The sequence below is a fragment of the Phymastichus coffea genome, unplaced genomic scaffold, assembly GCF_024137745.1.
Source record: "Phymastichus coffea isolate CEN01 unplaced genomic scaffold, Cenicafe_Pcof_1.1 PCOF00141, whole genome shotgun sequence".
NCBI classification, from domain to species: domain Eukaryota; kingdom Metazoa; phylum Arthropoda; class Insecta; order Hymenoptera; family Eulophidae; genus Phymastichus; species Phymastichus coffea.
Genome location: NW_026706952.1, coordinates 418654 through 435095, shown reverse-complemented (window position 1 = coordinate 435095; position 16442 = coordinate 418654). Strand labels below are relative to the sequence as shown.

Genomic DNA, 16442 nt, shown 5'->3' with positions numbered 1-16442 from the left:
GAAATATTCAGCACCGGAAACGACGAGCCGGGCCGGCACGTTCCCGCCACGCCGACCGAGGGCAAAAAGTAGCTTCCTACAGAGCCCAGTCCGACAGGTGGGTAGCCGTGAGAATCGGATGCACGCACTGTCCTTTGCCGTTCGTCAAATACCAATCGGCTCCGAGTCGACCGAGCGTCGTACGTGAATTTCCCCGGCTTTCCGTTTCAAGGTACATCGTTCTCGTGCCGTGCCGCCAGCGACGCGCGGCAACTTTACGAGCCGCAGTTTTTCACGCTCGATTACAGCCGTGCCGCGGCCGATTGTAACGCCGGGCTTTTTCCTCTTTCTTTTCGTTAACCGCGCGGACTCGCGCGCCAAACGTGACGGGCGCGCGAGCACGCGAAATTTCCGCTTTAATTGCGGGCCGTAAATTATTGCACGTACACGCGGGCGACAATCCGCGAGCTTAGGAATGCCGGGCAGGTTTTGGCGATTTTTCACCCAGCTCGAAGGCGTATTTTTACGAAGTGTCACGTCGATGCGCGCGCAAACCTTGTGCCACTTCCGAAAAATAGTCTTAATTTCCGAAACGCGCTGTGCGCACGTCCTCCCGCGACTGCGCGCGCTCGAAGATATTTGATAGCCTGCCAAAAATGCTCTAACGCCGCGAGCTATAACGGCGGTTATTCAATTTAGCCGTCGCGCTCCGATGGTGTATACTCGAATAATTCGCATTTTTTATTTTCTACTCGCTGCTCCGCTCGTTGCGCGAGGATACCACTTTCCTCTTTTTTCCTCCGCGTTGGCTTCGCCCGCGATCGTTTAAAAGCCAGCGCAGTCGATTCTATTTGCAGTGTGAAAACTGTGCTTTGAATATATGTTTTGACTGCGCGAGCATCGATATAAAAACCACGGTAAAACGCTGGCTATTATTAGCAGAGTTCTATTTCGGCGTGTTTTCGAGTTGACACGGAAATAATTGACAAAGAGTCAGATCCTCGGCAGACGGGGCGGAGAATCGGACAAACATGAACGAAATCGTGGGCTGAGCGAGCCAAGTTGCTTTTGATACAGGCGCGAGTAATCGGATGAGCGCTGACTTAACGGAAGCTCGTTAGCGTCTCGCGCGATTGGTAATCCAATAAAGGCAATCCCCGACGTAACGCGGCTAAAAAATGACGCGCTCCGGCTCGGCGGCGAGTAATTAGCCCTCGCTCGCGGAGAACAAAGTGCCGGCGCGGACGGTAGGCGCGCGCGTAACGCACGTACGCGCGGAACGAAAGTATAGTCGCGCGCGCGGCGGCCTCGCGGAGAGGAGCGCGGAGAAAGTGCAGTCGGATTGGCGCGCGCGTGCCCGCCGTGCAGCTGCCGGCGGCGGTGGCGGCGACGCAGCAGCGGAAGAAGCCAAGACGACGAAGAAGAAGCACAGCGGCACAGCGAGAAGTCGGAAAAGTAGGAGAGCCGCCGAATGTCTCTCTCCTCTCCGGCTCTCGCGGCTCTCGTGGCTCTCGCGGGACGGGAGGGGAGATGGGGGCGCGACGCGCAGGCGCGAGCCGTTCAAACGCGAGAGCGCGCTCATGGAGCGGCCAGACGGCCCGTAGATACCGACCAGCCGCGACAGACGACTGACCGCCCGAGCAGCCGCAGCCGCTTGCGAAGCGCTTCCTCGTTCTCGTTTTCGCACGTGCGGCCGTTCTCGCGCTTTCCCTGCGACTTGCCTTCCATTCGCACGCGAGTGCCCCCGAGTTGTCCAGGCAGGAGACGCCGGCAGTGAGCGGACGACCGATATCACGACCACGACGACGAGGACGACGCGACGTCAGCAAGGATGGCGCAGCTGATCAGCATCAAGCTGTCCCGCTTCGACGGTTCGCCCTGGGGCTTCCGGCTGCAGGGTGGCAAGGACTTCGGCACGCCTCTCGTCGTTCAGAAGGTCAGTCGAGCGTCGGCGCTCACCTCGCGCTCTGTTCGCGCGGCAGCGACTGATAACGCGCGCCAGCCTCGAGCAGCTGGAAGTCGGCCCGTCGCCGTTGCTCTTTCCGAAGGTTGCGCGTGTCTACCGCGATAAGCGAAAAAATGCGTCTCGCGCGATTTATAGCCGAGCGCCAACAGGAGCAGTGCGCACGCGTCGCCACAGCCGAGCCGCTAATCAGCGTGATTATTAACAAAATAAACATCGCTGCGAGGTACTCGGCTACAGCCGCCGCTGCGATTTCTGGGCACACGTTCAAATTCCAAAAATTGCAAAAGACACTTGCGCGCGCTGGCACTCGAAAATAGCTCGCGGGCGTGCGTGGGACGACGGCAAGTACGAGATTCGCGCGAGCGTCCAATTGGCGATGATCGATCGAACAGCGATCGGCGACGGAAGGCGAGCGCTCGCAAGCTCTCCCGGTCAGAGCGATTACGTAAGGATCGCGCTCGCAGTCCGGGGCTCGAGCGGCGCGTCAGCTGCCAAAGCCAGCCGAAGCCAAATCATTTCACGCGCATCGGTGGAATCCGCTTGCCAAGAGCCTTTCAACTCTCGCCTCCTCGAGAGCGAGCGGCTGTTGGTCTCCGACGACGACCTGCTGCCGCCGCCGAATGCACAGGTGCGAGCGTTCTCCGTGTTTTGGCGAGGAGGCGCCTTGTAACTCGAGACGGACCATTTACAGACGAGTCTCGCTCTCTCTCTCTCTCTCTCTCTCTCTTTCTCTCTCTTTCTTAGCCTCTTTCCCTCTCCGACTCTTTCGATCTGCTTCGTCCAGAAGCTTCGGTTGTCGATTCGCGATCGATCGCCTTTTTCTAAGGTCACTCCGCGATTAGAAACGCAGATCTTCGCGCGGATAAATTGGGCGTATCGTCGGCTCGATAACGTAATCGAGGCACAGCCGTACGTTCCAGAATTATGAATGCGCTCCCAAGTGCGATCGCTCTGCCCCAGGCAAGGAGACACTTGGACGCGGTCCAATGTTTTGACTCGGCGACAATTTACGCGCAGACGCTCAATAAGCGCGCAGTGCGTGCGCCCGAGCGGGGCCGGGCAATTTTTGAAATAGCGCGCACGTACACCTGGTCGGCGCTCGCGAGGGCTATCTTGAAAAACCGGCCGGTGGCGCGGAGTGCAAGGTCGGCAGCCTCGCTCTTGTTTTTCCTTGGCTTCGTTTTGTCGCGCTCGCGATTTTCCGAAACCGGCCCGTCGCCTGCTCGGCGCGGCTCGATCGCGCCGAAGCGCGCCGCGCGCAGACGCAAAGCCCCGAGCGGCGGCCCCGTCGCGTGTGGGAAAAGCGCCGGGCGACTTCCCAAAAGGCCTGCCTTCCGCGCCGATTGTTCGTTCGCGTGCGCGCGCGAGCAATCTGGGTGAACCGCTGCGCCGCACGCTCGGTTCTATTAATTGCTCCGCGCGCCCGCGCCAAAACAATGAGACGGTAAATCAGCGCGAGCCACGCGAAAAGGACTCGCGCGGGCCTGTGCCTTATCGTCGATCGCGCGCGACGCTCCCGCTCGGCGGGCCCCCCTCCCCCAGCTTCGCGCGATTCTCGTCAGCGCGAGACGATGACGAAATCGCAAGACTTCGCGACGGCCGAAATTTCTCCCGCGCGACGCCGCATTTTTGCGCGAGCCAGCAGCTGCACGCAGCTCGCCGACCCACTTTCGCGGCGCGCGCTCGCGCCTCTGCCTTCGCTGCGCACCTCGCGCCTCCGCGCGCGACTATCGCGTGCGGTCGGCGCTGGCGGGCGGCTTATCGCTCGGTACCTGACCGGCAGCCGCGGCGCTGCGCTTTCTCGTCGCGCGGAAGCGCGAGGCGCGTCGTCGCCCGCGTCCGCGAGAGCGCAAAACCGGAACGCGGCCTCGAGCCAAGTTTCGTGGAAGAGCGACGCAGCGCGGCCGCGGCGGGGCGCCGAGGCGCCGTATTTCCTCGACGGGGCGACGCGACGAGGACGACGAGGCGGCCAGCGTTCGGCCGGGATCCAGTGCGGATCGACTGCCGGCGAGCGCCAATGTCAATGCTAATCGGCGCAATCGACGAAAGCCGACGACGATTCGCGGCAAGGCAGGCAGCGAGGCGCTCGCTCGAACGGACGAAGATCCGTCTGTGGTCTCTTTCTGTTTTTCATCGGCGAGCGCGCGCACGGCGGCGGATGGCGCGAGAGGAAAGAGGGCTGGTAATCCGAGGCAAATTATTTGGGCGTTCTATTTCGAGAAGGTGCCTTTGCGAAACTCGCGCTGCTAGCGCTACTAGTAGAAGTGCGCCTATACTCATAGGCGTCGCGACGCCCGAGCACACGCACGCTCGATTCTCCTCTCTCTCTCTCTCTCTCTCTCTCTCTCTCTCTCTCTCTCCCCTCTCTCTCGCTCTCTTTCTCTCCATCGGATCCGAAATAAAAATCATCCGTGTCCCTCTATATTCTCGGCTTGGGTAGCTTTTTCTTTCTCGTCGGCTTGATCGTTTGACGACTGGGATTTCTTCTCCTGCAATTTGGGTCGGCCGAAAGCTTGGAATAGACCTGCGCGCGCCACGAGGGTTTTCCCCCCGTTTGCGGACCTTTAATCATCGCTAATTGGTTCGCCGATTTTTCTCTGCGGAGAGCTGTGCTGTTGATCAATCAATTAGCGGGCTTGTTTTCACGCGCGGCATCGTCATCAGGGTTTAATCGGCGTTTCACGCAAATTTCCGTGGAGCTTCCGTTAGAGATGAATGCAAGAGTACGTTCCGTCCTGCAATTCGCCGCTCTAGTCCGTGCGCAATGACAGGCCAGTGCGCGAGTAAAAATTGACATATTCGTAGCTTCACGAGTGATATGGAATCAACGGTCTCGCGCCTGTCCGACCTCTTCGGCGAAAAGACGCTCTTTCTAGCTCTGCTTTATCTCAAGCGCTCGGGGAACCACCTCGACGACAGGTACGCAATCTCTTCTCTAACGACTAAAACAAATAATCCGTCGCTGCGCAAAGCACATCGTACGAGACCGAGTCCCGACTGTCAGTGGTTATAATTACAATGTGGCACGTGTAGCCGACAATTAATTTTTACGTGACAAACCAGCGCGCACGCGCGCGAGTTAATAACGCCGGGCAATCAAGTTGCTCGAGAGATGAAAACGGCACACTTTTCGCGCGCGAAAGGCGCCGAAAGGCTTGGGACCGCTCGAGGAAATGCGCATAACACTTTCGCCGTGTCAGCGAGCGGCGTTCGCGCCGCGGCGCCAGTCTCCAACGGTGGTTTTCCACGCGAGCGACGCGTCGAAGGAAAAAAAAACAAACAAAAATGGAAAAACACGAATCGACTCGGCACTATGCCGACGGAAAGAACGAGGTTCAGGGTGATAAGCGAACTCGAGCAGCTCTGAAAGTTGCGAGTGGTCAATTAGTTGCAACGCGCGGCAACGATGAACACGTAGCCGTCCACTTATAGCGCCCAGGTAGGAGGCGCGCGAGCATGCAGCTGTCGTGAAATTTTCGTCGGTAGCCGTGACGTTTTGGAGAAATTAATTAGCCGACGAGCGAGCGCGTGTTTCGCGTAATGAACTCCCCCCTTCCCGCGTGCACGTACGATCGACTTTGTTTGCACTACTAGGGCGAGATCTTCCACCTAATGGTCGCTCGTCTCGAGAGACCCCAGTTTATTAATACGAAGCGCGAGATGTAGGCAAAGATCGCGCGCGACACAATTACTTCGCTCGAGTCCGTATACCTTTCGCTATTCTATTGCGCTTCAAATGTTTACGCGGCGAGTGCTGCGTACGCGAGAGAGATTCGTTGCTTCCTTTTAATGAACCCGATTGCGCGATAATTTAACAATCGCGCGCACCAGCAATTATATCTGCGACGGCACTTGGCGTGCGAGGCGATCATGATAAGTGCAACTTAATAATTCCACTGAAGCGATTTGACATTTGTAAAAAAACTTCCTTTGCTCGTTTAGTAAAGCGTCAACATTCCAAGCGGAACAACTAACAGTATAACAAGTGGAAGGCGGATAACTTTTTTCTATCGACAGGGTTGTTAAGTAGTCGAGCGATACTCGCGTTTCGATAAAGTAAACGCGCTCGTATCTTGCCGCTAAACGCATTCTCCAATAAGCGAGCAGCACGTGGAATTCAGATGTTCCCGCTCGTTCCAAATCGCCGTACGTGGCTTGGCAAAAGCGTGCAGATATCATTTGCAAGCTCTCGCTCTCTCTCTCTCTCTCTCTCTCTCTCTCTCTCTCTCTCACTTGCACGCGCGCGTTATACGAGCCATGTAAATTTTGCGATTTTACGACGGCGCGTTTAGTCGGCGAGTTACGAGGGGCAGGCCGCGCGGCTCTATTAAAGCGCGCTTTCGCGGCATTGTTCTTTTACGCGCGAGAAGACGATTTCTCGGCCCTCGTAATCGATTACGCACGCGCGACATTTGTTTACCGGGCGCGCGTGGGCGACGTCTTGGCTCGGATTCCTAAGCTTGACTCGCTGTCAAAGCGCGGCTTCGCGTGTGCAAAAGTATTCTTTTTCGGCCGAGCTTGCTGCCAAAATAACCCGCCTAGGCCGGATTCTTTCGGGATCCGTCACTAATCTGCCACGGCCAAAGAGTGTCCCGGCCGCTCGCCGCTTTTTGCCACTTATGCAAAGGCGGATCCGTGGATCGTCCGATCGTATCGCGATCAATGGCGAGCTTTGCTTTTCCTCGGGCGCGTCGTAAATTGATTTGGACCAAAGCGGGCGCGGCTATGAGTATCGCGAGGCCGCCTCTTTTTCGGCCGATAAAACGCTAATGAACCGAGCCAGTCGTAATTCGCGAACGGCGCGCCGAGCGTTTAAGCGGTCATTAAAAGAAATGCGAAAAATGAGATGAACCTGCCGGTGCCTTCCTGAAAATAAAAGGCCGAATTCTATCGTCAATTTAAATCAAGATTCGCAGTGATAGAGTATTCGCGCGCAAAGGCCTAAAACGGTGCGTGGAAGACGAAGAAAAGGAAGACCAGCGCGGAGAAGAGGAGAGAGAGAGGGAGAGAGAGAGGGAGAGAGAGAGAGAGAGGAGTCAAGGGCTTCTCGCGGCATACTCGCGCGCGCGGATAAATAAAAATCCAAGCGGAGAGAAAAACACTGGCGGGCGACTCGCAGGCCGGCTCGTCGCCGATGGATTTTTCCGCGCGGAAGCTTTCCGCCCCGTTTTTTCAGCCGGCTGGAAATTGGCCTCTCGGCCCGCGCGCACGTACGCCGCGGGTAATTACGCCTTTTGACAAGCGTCGCTCGTAAATCCAGCGGCAAATTGTCTCGCCGGGGCAGCGCGTTTTTCCCCGAGACTGCTGCGGCGCGAGCAGACTGGTCAGGGTCATCGGGTGTGCGGCGCGGCGTCGCCACCGACTTCAGCGGAGAGACAGAGACGGGCTTTTCGCGCGAAGACGCACTTTCGAAAGGCCGACCTTCCGCGAGCCGCGCGCGCGCTCGCTCGCTCGCTCACCGCCACCAGAAATAAACGAGACAACAGCGCGAGAGCGAGGCGCCGATCCGAGATGCGCCTCGGACTGCTACGCGTGAAATTGAAGGTGAAAACGCGCCGCGCGCCCGTGGAAAATCGTACGCGGCCTTTGCTGTACTTCACTGCGCGTCTGCATTTTAATCTTCCGTTCCGAGCTACCCATCTATGCGTATTATCCTCGACATTCGGTGCTTGGCCGACCGGCTGACAGTTTCATGATTTTTTAATTGTTTACGAGCGATAAAAATGCGTAAATAAAGAAGGAAAGATAAATAAGAGCCCGAAGGCAATTGTTCGTATTGTCTCGCGCGTCAATTACGCAACAGAGAGAAAAAGAGAGAACAAAATAAGCATAGACATCTGTCAAATTCTAAAAATACAGCCCATTCAGAATAGTCAAACTCTGGACCAACAAACATTTCTCTGCGAGGCCGAAACGCCTTCGAGCACTGTTACAGCGAGCGCACGCGCGTTTCTCCGTAAGACAATTAGCTCCGTTTTGTAACGCGCCTTCATTTTTGCAAAGCCGCGAGAATCAATCGATCTCGATTCCTGTTGTTTACACAGCTGTTACCGATGAAATAAAACAAAACAAAAAACAGTGATTTTCGTTTGTTCTCTCGGGAAATTCGAAATAAATTGGCAATCGCAAAAGTTGCGAGCGGAGCTTGTAGTACAGCCTCGCCGGACGAGAAAGTTTCACGTGTACACAGATCGTATACAGAGAGAGAGAGAGAGAGAGAGAGAGAGAGGGCCTGGCTGTAGATATTAATAGAGAGCGAGGCAAGCTGTGGCTGCTGCTGCCTGCTACTCCAACGAGCTTTTACACGCGCTCTCCTGCGGCTATAAAAATATCGCGCGCAAGCTCCGCTTCACACGCTTGGCCCATGCTAGCGTACCTTCGCATTTCGCTATGCCAATTTTACCGAGAGCTTGCTAGTTTTTCTTTCTCCAAATTCTAGACTGGCCGCAGGATTTCACATGTCATTAGGACAGCTTTAACAGGTCGTCGACAGCTTTACAACTCCGTGGTCGTGAAACCATCGCCTTTCCGACTTTAGAGCTTGCTCGAAAAACAGAATAGCCCGTTTCGTTTTTGCAGTCGATCGAAACCGAGTTTGAAATTCGATACAGCTCGTGGACAAACTAAGTCCACGAGTCCGCCGATAAAATGCGCGAAGCGTTGATCGGGCCACAACGACTGTCCCAGCAGTTTTGGCAATGTCAATGCCAGGTTGCGAGTCTGAATCGCGGCGAGGTTAAACGAGCGCTCGGTTTTCGAATATGACCATCGATTGGCATCACGCGGAAGATCGGCCGGGAATCGAGGCTTGCGCGGCTCCCTCGCGCCCTGGGCCGCTCGCTACGCGTCAGCGCGGGAGACGACGCGCGCGGCGACGGTTCATATCGAGCGCGGCGCAACAGTACCGCGACTCGATCGACGCGTACGGCGATAAGCGAGCCGCGCAAGTTCAGGGGCGTGGGATGCTCGCGCGTCCTTTGTTTGCTCGGTTTGTTTCGCGTTGCGCCCATTTTTTCAGCCGCGTCCTCGCTCGCGCGCTTATCGCACTTTCGAGGCGGCATCTCCGCTGCCGAAGTTGTTCGTTGCGACGGCGCGCGCGCGGGCAACCCGAGATAACGCGCCCGCGAGGAAACGGCCCTTCTTCGCCAGGCAGACGCGCCATCGTGCATCGATTCGAACCGACGAAAAGCCGATTCCGAGGCCTCGCGTCGCAGGCGTAAAGCCGCTGGACAGCCGCGCATGTATAATTAGAAAATGGAACAGGATGTTCCGGGAACATTTCGAGTGCGCGCGGCGAAAGTGAGTAGTGCTTTCGGTAAATATTTTGCCGTCGGCGAATAGAACGTTGAATCCGCCTGCTGCGCGTGCGCCTGGCAAATCCCAATCAGTCCGCGCTCACGGCTATCCGAAATACAATGACACAGATAGTACAGTCGTAAAAATGCGCGTGCGGTCGGCGCCTGCTCTCATGGAGCGAGCGACCTCCTCCTTTCCACCTCCGTCGGTATAAATAATTGCTAAAAGCCTCGACAATAATTGTCGCTCGATCAAAGCTGGCAAATTATCGGGGCTGTGAGTATCAAAGAAAACCAAGCTTCCGATGCTTCTTGGCTCTCTAAAAAAAGAAAGCTTAGCCTACACTAGTCGTAATGGATGTTTGAACGCGCTCGCAACACGCAGAGGCAAGATCATCGTCATCACAAAGATCTATTCTCGGAGGCAAGCAACGAGTACGTGTCTGTGTTTATATGCTCGGAAACTGGTCTCTCTCTCTCTCTCTCTCTCTCTCTCTCTCTCTCTCTCTCTCTCTCCTCCGCGACGGACGCCACTGAGAATACTTTCATTTCTACCGATAATCGCAATATTAACAGAATTTACACTTGAACAAAGCGTCGGTGAAGATTGTGCGGCCGTAGGGGCATATTGAAATCGACGAGTAAAGTGAAAAGCCGCGGCGAGCACACCGCGCGTGTTATTACAGCTGGATCCTCTACGCTTTACACAAATACCGATATAGTGGGGCATCAAAGGATGCACATCCAACGCCGATGAGTCATCGATTCTGAACGCTGCCGCGTAAAGCGACACGTTTGAACAATTGCACTACGCCTCTGTGGAGCACATTCCTGTCTCTCTCCCTCTCTCTCTCTCTCTCTCTCTCTCTACCGGCGAACGTTGTTTTTTTTTCTTTTACTTTGCCCGGCATGTGACAAAAGTCGATGATTCAATCGGCGGCCGTGCGAAAATAACATTCCTCGAGCGGGCGGCACACGCGGTGTCCGAGGCGCGATAAAATTAGGATTTACGATGTCGCCCTCGCGATTTTTCGCGGCGATATACGTTCTTGCCTCGGCGCGATCGCTCCGCGCACGCGCCCCCTCTAAATAATGCTTTCGGTCTTTTCTTCCTGCGTCATCTTCATCTCCGGTTCACCGGTCGGTCGTGACTCAGCCGGCGAGCGATCACTGAGAAGGAGACGTTATACAGAATCGATTTTGTCATCGAGAATCTCGCGATATTCAATTAACAGGTACAGGAGGGACGAGCGAGTGAGTGGCGGCTGGCAGGGCGGAAAGGCAAAGGGAATCGTTCGAGTTAATTAGCAGTCGCTCGTGTTTAACGTTCCTCGATGCATTATTAACGAGGCTCATTAGCTTTGTGGGAATCGGATCCACCGCGCGCGCGCAAATACGAATGAAGATACCAACGCTCGGTCTCGTGCTCGCGTGCGGCGCATTCACCGCGACCCGCTATACGTGACGTATAGCGTTCAGCGCATACGCTTGTTACGCCGCTAGCTCCGTGTCACCTCGACAAATCTAGCGAGCCACCTCAGGCGCAAATCTGGACTTTTCGTTCGGCGCGATTTCTCGATTACGATGCGACTTATACGTTCGCCGGCGCGGTCAACGAGAGCAGTCGCACGGGCAGCTGCGACGAAACCTCTTCGATAAGAGCATCTTTAATTGTCGTTCGATAACGAACAATGCCGAGACCCGAAGCGCAAAAGTTTATCTCTGAAAATTCCGATTGCACAATCGCCCGAACGAAGAGAGAGAGAGAGAGAGAGAGAGAGAGAGAAGCTGCCCACGCGCGCGATATCGAAAGTCCCGCTACGTTTCCTTCGCCGAGGCAATGGAAAAGCAGGGTAGAGATTAACGATGAACAGACGAGGAATTTCCCTATAGAGCGAGAGTTATACATAATGGATGCAACGACGTAAGCTGACGCGGAGAATTCCCGATGATTCAGAACCATTCCCACGCGCATCTGTGATATCATTTACGTGTATTAATTCGTCGCTCGCTCGTGACTGAAAAATCCGCCCGATGATCGGCGAGCGCTTGACTTTCCAACGGTGCGCGCGCGCGAGCTCCATTTCATATCGAGCCGCTTCAATGCACCTCCTTCACGCGAGACCGGCCAAATATTTGCGCGCGATGTGCGTCAAAGAAAGTAGCGAAAGCGGAGCGTGTGTGCGTGTGTGTGTGGGGGGGGGGGGGGGGAGAAGCAACTACTATTATTTTTTCAGGGCGATGCGAGCTTCCTTCTTGATTCTTCTCGTCAACGACGTTTACGAGTGGCGTGTGTCAGCAGATCGCCGTGCGATTTAGAAAACGCTGCGTAATCTCCATCGATAAATTTTGAATTGTCGCTTGAAGCGAACATCGCGGTGTAATTTGTCGGAGAACTGGTCGTATAATGCCTCCTAAACTGCATAAATTAAGTCCGCGGACGTCGAGATCTTGAATCACCGAGGATGATCGTTATTAATATTTGCGTAATTTATGCTCAAAGTGAAACTCCGTTGTCCGCGGAGTCCCATAGTCAGCGTGCCAAATTAACGAGGCATTCGTTCGCAGCGAAGGGACTAAAGGGAAAAAAGTAGCAGCTGCGCATAACGGTAGACAATCGAAGCTGCAATAAACATATCCGACAAAAGGTCGCGCGCAAAGTAGGTAGGTGGTGGGGGAAGAGTAGCTCCTAGGCAGGATGGGTAGGATGTGCTTGTAGCGTTCGGCATTGTCGTGCGGCTGTGCACGTTGTTAATGAAATCAAAGGCTCCCATTCATGATTCCTTGCCGCATATCCTGGCCCCCGCTGCGAAAGCCGTTGATCTCGCGGTCGCGGTGCACGTACGTATGCACTGCTTCCTGGACGCTTGCGTACGAATGTGTGTGTGTGTGTGTGTGTGCGCGCGCGATGCATAGCGGGGCGCTTCTCTCTCTTCCTCTCTCTTCTGGGAACAACTCGCGATATCTGCCGAGTGGAGCACGATTGTTTCGTAATGACTGCCGCGCGCGACTTGTTTATTCGATTCGCAAAATTCGTACACGTGCAGCGACTTCTCTTGCCTTTCACTCGCTGACGCGCCGCCGCCACCGCCGCGCCGGAAGAGCAGCCGCGGTCGAGCGAGTAGTTGCGCCCCCCCCCCCCTTCCGCGAGAGATTCGACGGTTCGATGAATTGCCGCCGAACTCTCGTAAACAAGGTAACGCGAGCTCGCGCGATTGCCGGTCTTTCGCGCGCGCGTTATGCCCCAGTGATTTATATTCAATTTTGTGGTTTTACTGCGCATATCCGAACGACGCATTATGCACCGGCGGAACGGCCTATTTTATTATAAATGCCTTTTGTGCAGCTCGCTGATACATAGATAATGACCCCGTCATTTTAACTGGAAATTACATAAATTTAAAATGACCGCGGCCGACTTTGCTCGCGGCGGTGATGCGACGAAGTTTTGCCTTGACGGAATCTCGCCCTTCCTCGTTCTTTCATCGTTCCACGTTAGTCGACGCGTTTACATGCAGCCCACCGCGGCCGCTCGATTGCAACTTACGATAGACGCGTTCGTTTGGCGATCGCGCGAACTCGCCGCGACCGAGGAACAAGGCCCGGGCAAACGATCGGCCTCTTGTTGGAGCATTGCCGCGCGACAACGGTCCCGAGGAAGACGCCAGTCTCGCGCGCGAGCATAGCCCACGCGACGAAAGGCCTGATGAGCCGCTGTTGTGTCGCGATCATTCTATAATAACCGTCGTATCGAGGGAAAGCCGCCGATGTGCAATTAGTCAGTGAGCCAAGTGAGGCCAGTGAGGAGACGATCGCGCGACACGTTCAGAGTCATATCGATGTTACCTTTACCCCCGTCCACCTTCGTGGACCATCTCTTCCATTCCATCTCCAACGAAATCGCGATTCTTACCAATTTCAATCTGCCAAAAGAATATTTTCGTTCGGGCGATTGTCGGGTGGTGATCATCGGTTCGCTTCGCTCGAGATCAGGTTCGACTAGAGCAGTCTGGACGTTAACCTTGACGCGAGACAGAAAGAGAGAGAGAAAAAGCACTCCGAGAAATAAGGAATCCGTGGCAGCGGGCGACTGTCGTGGCCGTCGCGCCGAGTGCGCCCTCGATCCATGGGAGCATCCATGCTGCTCTCGTGTTTTTTTTTTTTTTTTTCGCGTCTCCTCGCAGAAAAACGAGACCACCTTGCGCCGCCGCCGCCGAGCATCCGGCGATTTCCCGCGCGTAGCTAGACGGAGAACCGCGCGGGAGGCGACAGAGCAGCGGACGCCAGGCGGTGCTCCGAATAACGAGAAAAGTTGATTTTACGATTACGCGGAAGGAAACGCCCCTCTCGGCTCGTCGTTCCCACGTTTCCGCTTGTGAATTCGCGCGAGAGCGCGCCGCCACTAAACGGGGGCGTGAATTTCCGACGCCGCGAGTCCCATTGTCTTCCTCGCTCGACGTACGTCGCCTCCGACCGCGAGCGACGTGTCGCCCGTCGATTTCCTCGCGAGTACCGAAAGCCGCGCAACGGCCCGTGGCAGTGCGCGTTTCTCTGTAGCGCGAATATGCGCGGACTTCAATTGTAGTAACGAGAGAGCGAGGGAAAGAGAGAGAGAGGGAGAGAGAGAGAGAGAGAGGAGTCGGCGATGATTAACGAGCCTCGGCGTAGCGCGTGCGAATCAAGGTTGCACTCGAAGCACAGTCGCGCTCGGGCGTCGGCGTCGGGGTCTCGATCGAGAGAGATCGTCGGGCGTATAATGGCCGTTGTGCATTACGAGAGAATGCGCATTATACGCGGCGGGGATGCTGCGCCGCGTCCGCACCGCTATTTTTAGCCGCTTCGCCGGCTATTTTTAACGACGGCCCGCGACAGGTTTAACCCTGACTCTGAGACTTCTCTCGCTCTCTCTCGTCTTCCTGTCACGCGGATGTGTCGCACGTCGATGCGCGCGTTATATTGTCCTGACTTGGGCAATTCACACGCGCCACATCGCGGCCGTAGTCGCAGGAGCTTTCGAGAACCGTGGCGAGCGCCGAAGCTCTATCGCGCACGAGGGAACGAAGGGATGCGCAGGTGCTCGTTAAAGATAGTATTCAGGCGCGCCAGTCTTTCGCCCGGTGGAGCGCTTGAGCAGTCATTGAACCTTCGTGCGGTGCGTTCGGCGGCGCCGTCAGGTCCGAAAAATTTATTTTCGTGGTCGCCGGTCCAGCTGTGGCTCCATGTTATGCGCCGCCGCTCGCTGCGCGTCGAAGACGTACGCGCACGCATCGGCGACGTTTATTGCCTGTAACGGTTTCCGCTCTACCTGCCCGCAACGATATTCGTCGCGAGAAAGATGCGCGCCGCGCTCGCGAAAAATTTGCCGAACGCGGCATACGGTTACTTTATGCATTGAGATGAGCGAGCGAAAATATATCTTGTAAATAACCGAATTTTGAGGCGGATGCCGAGTAATTTCGGAATCGGAGAGCGCGGCGATAAATAAAGAAATGCCGCGAAAAGAAGCGAATGGTCGTTATCCGAAACGATCTCGTGAAAAATGACGATGCCAGTGAAGAACATATAAAGAGCGCATTATCCGACACGTAACGTCGCGTTTCCGAGCCCATAATTTGCTTACTCTATGGCCACCTCCATTAGCGACTCCATCAAGACGATAAAGTCAGCAACAATGTGCGTATCCGCAAGCTCTCTCTCTCTCTCTCTCTCTCTCTTTCTCGCTTAGCTGTTTCAAGCTATACACTCCCGGCTGTTGCGAACAGAAATAAAGCAAACATTTGGCACGGCGTGGAGTTGCCGACATCGCTCGGTGGTTCGCGCGAGAGCTAAGAGAGAAAGAGAGGCCACACGCGTAAAAATCACACTGACTTGGTAAAGCGGTGACGCCGAGCGACCGATGCAAACCAACGACGCCAGCGAGAGAACGACGGATTGTTCAATTTTAGCGTGACGACTGACGAAGGAGATCTCACGGCTGCGATCGCGTCTCTCGCGCGGATTTACGACGACGTCGCGTCCAGGTAAAGTTGAGCTATCTCGTTGGAATGGGACCCGCGGACGCGCGAGGGCGGCCAGTAAGAGACGTGGTGGTGGTTGTCCGTTACGTCACGCCGAGCTCGACGTCGCCCAATCGTACACACTCACTGCGAACGTAAGCTGCCACGCGAATGCGCGCGCGACGTTACATAAACTACAGCTGTACCCTCGCCGATTTATTTTGCGTTTCGAGCCACTCTCGAATTCCACGCGTCGTTTGTCGCTCGCCCGAGCATTGTGCGCGTTGTTTTTCTCTTGCAGGAAGGGAGAGAGAGAGAGAGAGAGAGAGAACTTCCTCGTTCGCTCTGTTCTCTCCACTCTCTCGAATTGAATATCGCCGCCGAATGAATTTGCAGAAAACGTCGATCGACGATTATCCGCAGGGGGTCCGCGTCGATGACTCGCGCGCGCGCGCGCATATTTTATTTATAGAGCCTCGGGTCGCGCGAGACAGGCCCCACCCCCCGTGTCGGCGCGATTGGCTGGTCGTCCATTAATTATTCCCGCGATGCTAGGACGAGAGAAACTGAAAATCGGACACGATGCAATTGTCTCGGGGCCGGCAGTGTTTTCATTGCTCGCGAGAGGGAGACGAGGCCTCGGTAATCCGATGCAGCTGTTCGCTTTCGGGCGTTACTTTTCGAAGCGCCAGCTCTCCGCGGCGCCCGAGTCTTAGAATAACAAACCGATGCGGCGGCGCTTCGGATAGACAAATCAGCGTAGGCGCCGCGGACAGTGACGGCGGACAGCGCTATAGAAATTGTCGAAGTCGCTGCTTCCAAGTAGATCGATGATTTCCATCGATTCGGAGTTTCGGAGAAAGACGCAGCGGCCGAACGAACGAGGCGAGAAGGAAAAGTGGTCCGCAGTACGGTCCACGCGAGGCATACAGGTTTCCATCTGAATTCTCTCGCTGTCTCGCATCCGGCGACCGTAAAAATAGATCGAACGCGCGCGCTCGCACGCTGCGCGAAGACACCGAACTCTCATTAGCCGCTAGGCCGCACGGCGGCCGATCGAATCGTCCCGAAAATACATCCGTCGGCCTCTTTGTAAACACGCCCCTATAAATTGAAGCCGCTCGCTTCGCGGGCCGTGCGCGTTCCCGAGATGTGGCGCGCGCAAGCCGCTGCGAACACATCCAAAGTCGATGAGTTTGCTGGGTC

At 55.6% G+C, this 16442-nt stretch overlaps 1 protein-coding gene across 1 annotated transcript in view; it reads left to right on the top strand.

Moving 5' to 3' along the window:
- The first annotated feature begins 1290 nt into the window (after positions 1-1290).
- The window catches only part of LOC131672051 (PDZ and LIM domain protein Zasp-like), a 31183-nt gene continuing 16031 nt past the window's right edge, over positions 1291-16442 (top strand). The window contains exon 1 of the mRNA XM_058948983.1: positions 1291-1915. Coding sequence (XP_058804966.1) covers positions 1811-1915 — 105 coding nt within the window. The 5' untranslated portion in view covers positions 1291-1810. The remainder of the gene's footprint in view (positions 1916-16442) is intronic.